Genomic DNA, 12,379 nt, shown 5'->3' with positions numbered 1-12,379 from the left:
AAAAAAAAACAGTTAAAGGGTGCCCCCTGTTGGAAAGCAGAGGAATAACTGAGTTTGTTCCAAATAAACCCAATCCGGAGGCGGTAATAAGGGTTGCAAAATTGGTGTCCTGAAAGCTGATCTTTTGCTTTACAAAATGATTCGGCTTAGGATTTCTTCAAAAAAAAGTGGGGCACTTAAGTTTTCCTGGTCTATCAATCTTCAATGGAAATGGAGAAGGGGCTCTCCACTCTTCACCGCTAACCCCAGCAGTGTTTTCCACTACTTTCTTTCCTTTGCCAAAGAATATTCAACGACGCTTGTTAAAGCATGGTATAGCTTTATTCAAGAGAAGGGGGTCATCGCAGTAGGTATAGAGACCACTCCAATGGAATTTTGCAGTGAAGGAGACAGATGGGGCTCAACTCTGAGTACAGCATCACAAGTGGGAATTTATAGTCAGGGTGGGGGCCAGTCAGGGTGGGGGCCTGAATGGAAAGTAACTAGGAAGAAACATCAGAGGGAAAAGGGGTTCTGGTTAAACAGACCTAACAGGATTCTTGCTAAAGGTAGGTCAGGATGGCCAGATATCAGCGGGGTGATGGGAGAGAATGAGAAACCCCGTCAGATGTTAAGAGTGATCAGATATGGAAGGGGGGGTTCTGTTAAACTGACGTTTACAACGAAGTTCACAAAGAAGGTTCAGAGGAGGCTGACTACAGTTTGGCCAAATAAAACGCTTTGTGACCCTGAGGGTGTGTTGGTGGTGTAGCCTGATGATTAAGATCCTAAAAGATGCCTGGGGTAGTCGCCGGCCAGACCTGAGTATGGGTCCCTGCTTCACCACTTTTGAGTTATGTCACCTTATAAGTTTCTAACCTCCTCTCTTCTGCGGTTATCTAATCTGAGGTAAAGTTGTGATAAGATTAAGGTCTAGTGTGGGGCCCTGGCACAGAGCATGCACTAAGTCACACACGTACAGAACCAGAAGTTCATGCTCGAACATGATTTCCTAGCATCTCCCATAAAGCAAGTTGGCTTTAAATCACTGTGTTTCAGAAGAAAAGGCTAGGAACTTAGGGTGAAGAAACACAGGGGTTCCTTTATACAACCAAGAAGACCATTTGTAAGCAAATGCTTCAAGTGCATTGAAAGAGCATGGTTTCTCTACAGGAATTCTATCTCAAAGAGTTTCTCAATGGCTTATACAAACAATCAACCAATGCTATACACATTATTGACTAAATGGATGATATTAGACTAAATATATTTAGACACAGACTAAATAGACTGTATTTTGGTGGAATATAAGCCAAAGTATGTTTACTTTGCTTGACTAGTTTTTGTATCTCCTTTTCATTGTGAAATGTATTTTTAAAAAATCCACATAAATGTGATAGCTTAACAAATGAGTATCCAGGGCAAGATAGAGAACATTGACAACACTCCAGGAGCCCCTTGTATAACCCATATGTCACATCTACCTTCCTCCCTTCCACCCTGAGGTAACCACTATCTTGATTTTTATGGTAACAGTTTCTGTTCCTCATAGTGTTTACCCCCAAAATAGTTTGCTTGATTATGACCTTTATATGATAATATGAATTATTTTATATATTATGAATTTTTAATACATGTATCTTTATACCTATGTATGTAATACACACATACATATATTCATACCGAATGAATTCTTTGCCATATTATGACTTTTGGATAAAAGGAATCATATAGTATGAAATGGCTTCTTTTTTCAATATTACATTTTGAGGTTCGTCCAGGTAACTACTTTGTTTGCTCTCTACTATCTAGCATTTCACTGTGTGAGTGTACCACATTTTATTAATCCACTCTACTTTTGATGAACATTAGGGTTATTTCAAACACGGCTACTGTGAACATGTTTGTACATGTTTCCTGCTACAATGTGCATGAGCACATTTAGGATCTAACCTATGACTAGAATTGTATCAAAGAGTGCATGCATTCTGCTATGTAGTTGATTATATTCCACTTGTAATTTACTATGTTAAAGGTCACATTTCATTTTTTCAAATATGGATATTTAAATGCTTCAATACAACTTATTGAAGAATTTGTCCTTTCCCCAAACTTAAGGTCATATGTAGATGTGTATGGGTTTGTTTCTATGTTTCTGGGGGGTTTGGGCTGGGGCTTAAGTGGAGAATAAGTCTATGTTCTGACCTGATGAACCTCTCCAACTATATGCTACATGCCAGATCTCACATGTCTATCATTTACTGCTTTCACCAGAGAAAAAGAAAGAGAAGAGAGGAGATTCTTGGCAAAAACTCTAGATGTAAGGAGCAAAGTAAGGGGTAGTAAAGAGGGGTTAGGGTGGAAGAAAAATGAAGATTCATAATATCTTATTCCAATTCCAGTTTTGCAGAATGTTAGGTATAATCTAACAGCAATTTTCAAACTGGCATGCACAGAGGGTCCATTGTTAAGATCTCTTTGCTGAAATACTTCCTTAAGAATTATTTCAGGGGCACCTGCATGGCTCAGTCTGTTGGATGTCTGACCTCAGCTCAGGTCATGATCTTGGGGTTTGTGGGTTTGAGCCCCATGTCAGGGTCTGTGCTGACAGCTCAGCCTGGAGCCTGCTTCAAATTCCGCATCTCCCTCTCTCTCTGCTCCCCCGCGTGCACTCTCTCTCTCTCAAAAATAAACACTTAAAAAGTTATTTAAAAAAGAATTATTTCAGCTGATAACTAAAGTGACTTTTAGAACAAAAATACTACTTTTTGTAGTTTATTTTTTTAAATTTTTTAATGTTTTATTTATTTTTGAGAGACAGCGTGAGTAGGGGAGGGTCAGAGAGAGAGAGAGGGAGACACATTGAATCTGAAGCAGGCTCCAAGCTCTGAGCTAGTGGTCAGCACAGAGCCCCATGCAGGGCTCGAACCCATGAACCATGAAATCATGACCTGAGCTGAAGTCGGACACTCAACCAGTTGAGCCACCCAGGCGCCCCTACTTTTTGTAGTTCAATTAAAGGGTTTTGCACAGGAGTAGACAATACTTTTAAATAACTTATATTTAATTTTTTTTAATGTTTTATCAATTTCTAGGAAAGAGAGAGAGAGAGAGACAGCGTGAGCAGGAGAGGGTCAGAGAGAGAGGGAGTCACAGACTGAAACAGGCTCCAGGCTCTGAGCTGGCAGTCAGCACAGAGCCCGACGTGGGACTCGAACCCACGAACCGCGAGATCATGACCTAAGCGAAAGTCGGATGCTTAACCGACTAAGCCACCCAGGCGCCCCACTTATATTTAAATTTTGTTTCTTTAAAAAAGTACCTGGCAGTGACCTAAATCTACATGGAGGGCAGGAGAGAACAAAATAATTTATAACACTTGACACCATTATATTGTCATTTTTCAAGGCAACTGGGGAGATAGGAATAAATCTGAACTTCTCCAAATATTTTAAGATAAACCTAGAAAAAACAGAACAGGGAAAAAGTAGAATCATTTTAAGCTTCGTGCTCACTTTTATGGAAACAACAATTCCTCATCAAAATGTTTGATAGACAAATACCTCCCAATCATCCTTCTGTAAGAATGCTTCATTCATACACAAGTGCCTTTATTCAGCTAACAGCTATTGGAAATCCACTTGATGTTAAGTACAATGTTAACTACAAAGATGAATAACACACATGTTCTCTCTGCAAGAAGCTCAAAGGTAACTATAGCCCAATGGGATGAGTGTAATGATAGAGGGAAACAGAGAAGACAGGTATCTAACAGGGCAGGCAAGGGCAAACAGGGTGGGCTTCTGGAGGACATGGCAGCTGGACTGAATACAGGTCTTTCTCAACTTACAATGTGGTGACATCCCAATAAGCCCATCATCATAAGTTGAAAATATCCTAAGTCATTATTTAATGCTTTAGATATCATAAATGCATTTAATACACCTAACTGGCCAGACATCATAGCTTAGCCTAGCCCACCTTAAACGTGCTCAGAACACTTACATGAGCCTATAGTTGGGCAAAATCATTTAACACAAAGTGTTGACTATTTCATGTGATTTACTCAATACAGTACCGACAGTGAAAAACAGCATGGTTACATGAGAGCAGAATGGTTGTAATTTGTATGGTTTGCTGGCCCTTGTGATGGTGTGGGTGACTGGGAGCTGAGTTTGCTGCCACCCAGCGTCACAAAAGAAGATTGTAATGAATTGTGCCAGCGGGGGCGGGGGGAGGGGGATCAAAATTCCAAGTACGGTGTTTGCTGAATGCATACCGCTTTTGTACCATCGTAAAGCTGTTAAGTCAAGGACTTCTGTATTAAAGGTTGAATTGACATATGTATGACCTGAAATAGAATTAAACAAATACACATGGTGAGCATTAGAAACTTCAAATTATTTGATGTTGGCAGAATGGCATGTGTGAGGTGAACAGTCAAGCAGTGAGCCTAGGCAATAGCTCAGAGAGACTTGTTTGCCCTGTTAATAACAGCTTAAATCTAATGAGTGCTTGCTCTGTGCCAGACACTATCCTCAGCATTTTATTTTGTCTCATTTAATCCATCCACTGCTCTATCCTATGAGGTAATTACCATTTCATCATCCCCATTTTACAGATGAGGAAACTGAGGCCTAGTTTGGTTAGTCAGTGCCCAAGTTCTCCCAGCAAATGGAGCCAGGATGTAAACATAGGCAGTCTGTCTCTGGACTTCGTGTTCTTAACCTCCTTACACCATGCCTTAGTGGCAGTGGGGACTTACTAGAGATGCATTTTTCAGCAGAGAAACAAAATGATTAAATTACATACCAATTCTCTGGATACAAATGAAACATTTTAATAACCCCACAGACTGAAAATTAATTTAAAAAGGGCTAACACAGGCAGAGCTGTCAGTGCCCAAGGAGCTGCTCTCATCAAACAGAATGTACCAGGAACTGAAAACCATGTCAAGAGTATCACTGACTGGCTAGTAAGAATTCTCCCCAAGTAAGATTAGTCAGCAGAGAAAATCTGCCCAACCTGCCCCGGAAATGGCTTTCAAACGTGTTACTTACTGATAGGGCTGCTTTGATCTCAGCTAAATGCTAACGGTGTCTCCTTATTTACTGATTTAGAACGCTGCCCTTCCTGGCTGACTATGAACTCTAACCCAGTAAAGAGCAGTGGGTCGACCCAGAGAAAGTGCTGGGCTCTAAAATGACGCTTTTTTTTTTTTTTTTTTTTTTTTTTGAGCCTGTTAAGGAAGATTGAGAACAGAAAGGAGAAGAATAAAGAATTTGCCTATTTCTCCACGATAGTCTAGGGCACAGGACACCCTGGTCAGTTCATTCATTCATTCATTCATTCATTCTTGAGCAAATAGTGATTAGCTTCCTAATTTGTTCAAGCACGGTGATGGTAGGTGCTGAGGATATGATAGTGAGCAAAATCAGACAACTTCCTCAAGGGGTTTGCAGTCTAGTGAGGGAAAAGGACACCAATCAAAGAATCACTAACAAATAAATGTGCAATTAAAACTATAGCAAATGCTTTGAAGTAGCAGCAAGCATAGAGAGAAAAATCTCCTCTAGGAGGCAGAAAAGCCTTCCCTGAGGCAATGAGGATTGAGCTGAGACCTGAAAGGGAAGTAGGAAAAGAGATAATAGTGGGAGCATCAGGGATGTGGGAACTTCCTGGGAAAAGGCCCTGAGGCAGGAAGAAATCTGCCTGATCAAGAAATGGAAGGTGTCAAGTGTGGCTGGTTTGAGATCAGACTGGGGAAGTCAGTCTAGCCCAGCTAAGCCTGAGAGAACAAAGTAGGGATTTGTTTTTTTATGCCAAGAACAAAGATGTGTCAATAAAATGTTTTAAGTGTGTGACATGATTAGATCTGCATTATTCCAAAAAAATCCCTACTGAAGGGAAATTGAACTGGAAGGAAGCAAGAGGTTTCCTTGTTCCTTTTCTTCCTGCATTTAAAGAACATTTATCATGTACATACTGACACTGTCCAATAGAAATGTAACATAAGCCACATTTATCATTTGGAATTTTCTAAAAGTCCCAGTTAAGAAGGTAAAAAACAGTAGTAGTGAGATTAATTTTAATATATTTTATTTTGTCCAAAATATAGATAATAATACCATCTCAGCAGGTACAAAATTTTGTTAAATGTTTCTTTAGTTTTGAGAGAGAGAATGAGAGTACGAGCAGAAGAGGGGCAAAGAGAGAAGCAGACACAGAATCTGAAGACAGGCTCCAGGCTCTGAGCTGTCAGCACAGAACCCTGTGCGAGACTTGAAATCATAAACCGCGAGATCATGAACTGAGCTGAAGTAGGACACTTAACCAACTGAGCCACCCAGGCGCGCCCCCGCATCTCGGCATGTAAAAATATAAAAAATTACTAGTGAAATATCTTATATCTCTTTTTCATGCTAGTTTTTGAAATCTGCTATGTATTTCACATATCTCAATTCAGAAGTGAAATTTTCATTAGAAATACAGCTGTATTTAGATTTTATAAAATTTACAGTTGAAAAAATAGGTTTCCCTACCCAAAGTTGTTCCAAACATACTTAAAAGTTTTGCAATAACTGAATCAACTACCAGGTTTTTAAATTAAAATTAAGTAAAATGAAAAATTCAGTTCTTCAATCATAGTAGCCACATTTCAAGCACTCAACAGCCATATGTATCTAGTAGTACATATTGGACAGAGCAGAAGGAAATTTTCTAACATTGTCGAAAATGTATTTGGGAAGCACAGTAGTATCTGCTGGTGAGGCTCTGGGCATTCATTAGCATCCTTTCAGGTCTTAGGAAAGACTAATCTTTCAAAGCTGTTGATCATATTTACCTACAACAAACAGCCCCACTATTTGCTTTTATTAAGGCTAAACACATTCAGCAGGCTTTTGGTACCATTTGGGTTTTGCAAGTAGATTTTCCTGCTGGGAAGAAAATAAGCTAACCTGCTGAAATAAATATTCAGTCTGCTTGGCTGTTACATTTCTCTCCGAATCTTTGCCCTAGGATTCCTCAGAGTGAAGTGTTCGCATCAAAGTCCTAGCACTTTTGTGATGCTTATACAAACTACAGCTCCTCACACTTCAGGCCTGGTGGCACCTGTCTGTGAAAAGCAAATGTTGATTTTCAGGTATAATAAATGAAAGTTACAAAATTCAGTGAGCCTCCTGCCTGCTCTTCTTCCTCGGGGGTGGGGGGTTGCCAGTCACTGGGAGAGCTCCCACCAGGAGAAAGGGACAAGGGAACAAATGTGTAATTGAGGTGTCTGGCCCAGCAGGTCCAGGCACCAGCCCCAAGCTGCCAGTCTACCAGGTGCCACACCTCTTCACACAGTTGTCTCCCCCTCCCCCATCTCCCTCTCTTCTTTATTCCCATTTTGGTTCTAAACTGAGCAGGGAGATTTCTTTCTCTGTCACTCTAAAATTTTTTGCAAATTTCTATGGAAACTAATTTTGCCCTTGCAACTGTGGGCAATGTATATCATTTGCAACCTCCCTTATCTTTTGCCAGGACTTCCTCCCACTCCAATCCCATCTGACACTTTAACACAACAGATGTGAAACAGCCCAATTCTAGTCACTTTTCTATCAGAAATGTGAGCTCTTTGGAAGCAGGAACCAAACATTATCTTTTTACATTTAAAAAAAAATCCTTAAAATTCTCTACATGGCTTCCAGTCCATTTTATTTAGTTACATAGGAGTTTGTTAGTTTTTGTGCAATAATGGGTAAGGCCAACTGAGCATTTACTAAATGCCAAGCACTTTACACAGATTCTCCCATTTAATTCTTATATCCATTCTATAGGGTAGATATTATTATTTACATTATTTTACAGATCAGGAAAACGAGGCTCAGAGAGGTTAAATAACTTAACTAAGATCACACATCCAGTAAGAGACAGTCAAGTCAGGAGCTAAATGCAGTCCTAACCTAGAGTTTTGGTGTATGACACTGTTTTCCCAGGACGTTTTGCTACTGTATCCTGTTTTTATTATTATTATTTTTTAATATTTTTATTTATTTCTAGGAGAGAGAGACAGCGTGAGCAGGGGAGGGTCAGAGAGAGAGGGAGTCACAGACTGAAACAGGCTCCAGGCTCTGAGCTGGCAGTCAGCACAGAGCCCGACGCGGGGCTCGAACCCACGAACCGCGAGATCATGACCTAAGCGAAAGTCGGACGCTTAACCGACTAAGCCACCCAGGCGCCCCTGTATCCTGTTTTTAAATCTTGGTGAGTTTATGCTTGGTCTAGGAGAGAAATGTTAGGCTCTGCCAACCACTCTTTGTGCCCCTTCGTAGCAATAGAGCCCTGAAGGCAGCTAAGAATGACCCAGATTTGACCTACAAACATCAAGCGGGAGGGCAGCAATCTGGAGCAGAAGGCTGCCTAGTCTCTTACAGGGCTCGTATTCTAGGAGTTCAGTCTGGGCGTGCCTATCAGTTCTCCCACCTGCTACACTCTCCAGTGCTCCACCCCTCACTTTTGGCAGGGGAAAGGTGCAGCCCAATGAGAAGATAGGCTGTCCTCTCTTGAGGAAGGCAGTTCTCCCGTTCTATAAAGGGCAAAACTGGTACCCAGAAGGGCAAATTATGCTCAAGGACACAGAACCAGTTAGTCCCCGTTCAGTTACTGGGTTTAACTCACTGAACACAGTAATGTGCTTCATCCTCGAAGCAGACAAACATAAATCAGCTCCTTACAAAGAAACACCGAGACTGAGGTCTGAGATCTCAAAAAAACACCCAGAAAAAAAATCCAAAATAGCACTGCGAACCTGTGGGGAGGAGTTCCAGTCTTCCGTCCTGCCCCTGACCCCACCCCGCCGGACCCACTCCGTCGGAGCTAGCATCCAGGGTTAAGGCTCCGCCCCTCAGAGGCCGCAGCCAATCGGGGAGCCGCGAGCCCGCCGCGTGTGTCGCGACCCCCTTCCTGCCGGCCGCGCCCCCGCCGGCAGTGACGTGCCCCGCCCCGCAGCCGCGGGATTCAAACTCCCGGAAGCGGCGTCCGCACCGCGGGGTGTGTCTGCGCAGACGGTAACGCAGCGCTTCGCCTCAGGCGCCGCTGGCGGCGAGGAGGCGAGGGTGGCGAGGGCTGCTAGGGCCCTCAGCCCCCGGGCCAGGCCGGACCGCGAGGTAGGTGCGGTCAGCGGACAGATCGCGTCCGCTTGGACTCCGTCTCCGCTCGCCCTGATATAGGTCCCCTTCCCGGGCGCTCACTTCGTGCCTGGCATCGGGGAGCCTCACGACCGTCAGCGGGTCGATCCTTCCTTTCAGCTTTGCGGTGGGTATCATCACCCTCTTTGCCATTTTCTTTTTTTTGTTTTGTTTTGTTTTGTTTTGTTGGTGCGGAGAGGCCAAATGACTTGGCCTAGGTCTTTCGTGAGTACAGCATTTTGCCGACTAGGCAGCACGTTCATGTCTGTTTTACAGACATCTTCACTTTGGAGGTGAGAAAAAGAAAGTGCCTCGTTCCGCAGTTCTTCTTTACCTCTGTTTCCCCACGTAGATCTCATGTGAGGAGTTTTGTAAGATTCGCCTCCACTTGGAGCCTGTGCAGGTTGTTGGATTGCAGTATTTCTTTGGCCACCTCCTGTCCACCATGCCTTAGATCATTTCAGCCAATCAACAAATATTTATTGAACAGCGGCTGTTAGGTTCTGTGAGTGACAAAAATAATTCAAGGTTCAGCCCCTGAAACGACTGCTGAACAAATTTTAAAAGTGGGTGTAGGATGGGACAATCGAGTACCAGATTGTGTCCTGTGGCCAGTGTAGCTTATACAGAGGGAAGGTGTCCTGGACAGGATGTAGTTTGAACAGTGTGAACTCCGTGAATGTTGGCCTCATAGGAGTAGAAAAAAACAGGGAAAGGAGGTTGGGAGGAGTAAATGGTGGAGAGCTGGGAGATCCCAGCAGGGTCTAGTCCAGAAGCTAGAAACAATCCATGGTAAAAGTTCTGTCCAGGGGTCAGGAAGCAAATGTCCATAGGTTCCTTCCAGTTCTACTGATCCTTGTAGTTCCACTATTCTGTGTTTCAGTGACTTGGTTGGAAAGTAGTTTTCTGTCAAGTCAACCCATTATATCAAGTCAACCATGTGTTACTAACAGAAGCTTATAGGAAAGAATTTCCTGTGGCAGCCGGTTCTCAAGACGCCATAACCTTGCATTGGTCTTAGTTGATTTACAGTTATCTCAGTCTTTCACCTTAGAATGGGCAAAAATCCAGGACTAACCTTTTGCTAAATGGTCTGTTCCACTCAGTTTACACAGTTCTGCTGTTTTCAGGCTCTCTGATTTCATACTGGATGAATGACGCCAAAAATCACTTCCACAGACAGGCCTTCCCCTGTCACCTTAATGAAGTAGGTCTCCCCTATTTTTACCAGAATCATTTATCACTATATAGCATCAACTTTACTACTTGAGAATCTGTATTTGTGTCCTTGTTATGTCTTGCCTCCTTTACTAGATTGAAAGTTCCAATATGTAAGAAAACATGTCTCTTCTTTCCTTTTTCGTCTTCTTTTTTCCCTTTTTTTCTTTTTCTTTTTTTTGGCCCATTTATACCTAGCACCTATGATGCTGCCTGGTAAATTAGGTTTTCTAATATTTTTTTAACACACAAATGGAATGCACACATTCCTCTAGTTTACCTTAGTCACCACCATTATTTTTATCTTGGGATCCATAGGTAGAAAAATGCTTTTAATCTCCTTAATTAAAGCTACCTTTACTAAAATGTACAGTATTTTTCACTATATATTTTGCTCCTAGGGTTAACATTATACATTTCTTCTAAACTGTTACCTGATACTGTTAGCAAATTCTAAGCTTCTTACTCAATTTGGCCTCTTATTCTTAATTCTTGAATATTGTACCTTTTTTTCCTAGAATTGTCTGATCTTAGGATCTCCTCACTTCTGCCTCACTGTACTCTCTCAACTGACTATTTACGTAGATCTGAACCATATCTTCCAAAACAAGACATATCATTATGTCAGATAATGATATTTCATTGCTTGTGTGCTCAGAATCATATCATTTACCACTACTTTTTTATTCCTGGGTAAAATATGTCTTTGTGATCTGTTTCATTCAGACTTCATTTGATGGTTTAATCATTGATCTTTTTATTTAAATGAAACTTTGTCATTGTAGTAAGACACATACAGAATCCTGCACAAAACATGTGTCCAAGTTGACATATTTTTTAACATTTTTATTTTAATACAAGTGTGGTTAACATATAGTGCTGTTTAGTTTGAGGTGTACAATGTAGTGATTCAACAATTCTGTATATTACTGAATATCAAGATAAGTTGACATACTTTTAAAAGGCGAATTCTCCCCATGTGTCTGCCACCCAAATTAAAGAATAAATATTGTTACCAGCAAGCCAGAAGCCTTTCCCAGTCCCTTGGTTTGGCTGTATCTCTTCTACTGAGGAAGAAATATTCTTCTATTTAGCAAATAGGTTATTAGACCTTTCCAACCAAGCCTTTTAAACTTAGACCAATAATGTATAATTGTATTTTTATTTTTACAGTTTCAGAGATGTCTTCCAGAAGTCCCAAAAGTTTAATTAAAGGTAAATGGGGATTGAAGCCTAACAACTCTAAATCAGAAACTGCATTAGAAGAATTTAGGGGAGAAATTGCAGCTTTAAAAACATCAGTGGATGAAATCACAAGTGGAAAAGGAAAGCTGACTGATAAAGACAGACATAGACTTTTGGAGGTGAGTGGCCGTCTACGCGTTTTTAAAGTATAATAAGCCTTACTTATTACTTACTCTTACTGTAGGAGATGAGAAAGTATTTTCCCAGTAATGATATAATTTAGTTATTCTGTTCATTCACTAAATGTAAAAAATCAAAACTAAAAAATTTTGAAGTGTTCAGTGGAGTTCAGACTTGAATGTGAATGCTTAAAAACTCATTTTATGTTATATATTGGTTGCTTTCAAGTAATCCTTGTTTTCAGATTTTTTGAGGTAAAGTCATTATATATTGGCATTTTGCTTTCTGTTAAACTACATTTCAGAGTCTCTACAGTTTGTTGTGACATAGTCAATAAAGCAGTTAAGAATTTATTAAAACTGAAAGGTTTTAAAAACTTAATCATTAATTTTATTTTATTTCACAAAAGTTATTTCCTTGTTCATAGTTAGAAAATAAATGACCTATGTTAAATAGTATCATTGGATTTCTTTAAATTTTACTTTATAGGCACACCTAAAAACTAATAATTTATTTTTTAACAACATATTAAGGTAAATACTTATTGAAGCATTGAGAAATGACCTATCACCAATTATTATTCTTTTTAAGTTTATTTATTTTGAGAGAGACAGAGTGTGAGCAGGGGAGGGGCAGAGAGACGGGGG

At 40.7% G+C, this 12,379-nt stretch overlaps 1 protein-coding gene across 4 annotated transcripts in view; it reads left to right on the top strand.

Moving 5' to 3' along the window:
* The first annotated feature begins 9,004 nt into the window (after window positions 1-9,004).
* Window positions 9,005-12,379, top strand: part of CEP55 (centrosomal protein 55) — a 22,112-nt gene continuing 18,737 nt past the window's right edge. The window contains exons 1-2 of one of the 4 annotated variants that reach the window (XM_077779751.1): window positions 9,005-9,128; window positions 11,541-11,731. In XM_077779751.1, the coding sequence (XP_077635877.1) occupies window positions 11,549-11,731 (183 nt within the window). In that variant the 5' untranslated portion in view covers window positions 9,005-9,128; window positions 11,541-11,548. Of the gene's footprint in view, window positions 9,277-9,356; window positions 9,443-10,323; window positions 10,357-11,540; window positions 11,732-12,379 lie in introns of those variants that run through there. The other 3 variants (XM_077779742.1, XM_077779756.1, XM_077779765.1) reach the window with 3 other exon arrangements.

This window comes from Crocuta crocuta, unplaced genomic scaffold (genome assembly GCF_008692635.1).
Source record: "Crocuta crocuta isolate KB4526 unplaced genomic scaffold, BGI_CrCroc_1.0 scaffold170, whole genome shotgun sequence".
Lineage (NCBI taxonomy): Eukaryota > Metazoa > Chordata > Mammalia > Carnivora > Hyaenidae > Crocuta > Crocuta crocuta.
The sequence above is the reverse complement of the archived record's forward strand: the minus strand, read 5'-3'. Positions and strand labels throughout refer to the sequence as shown.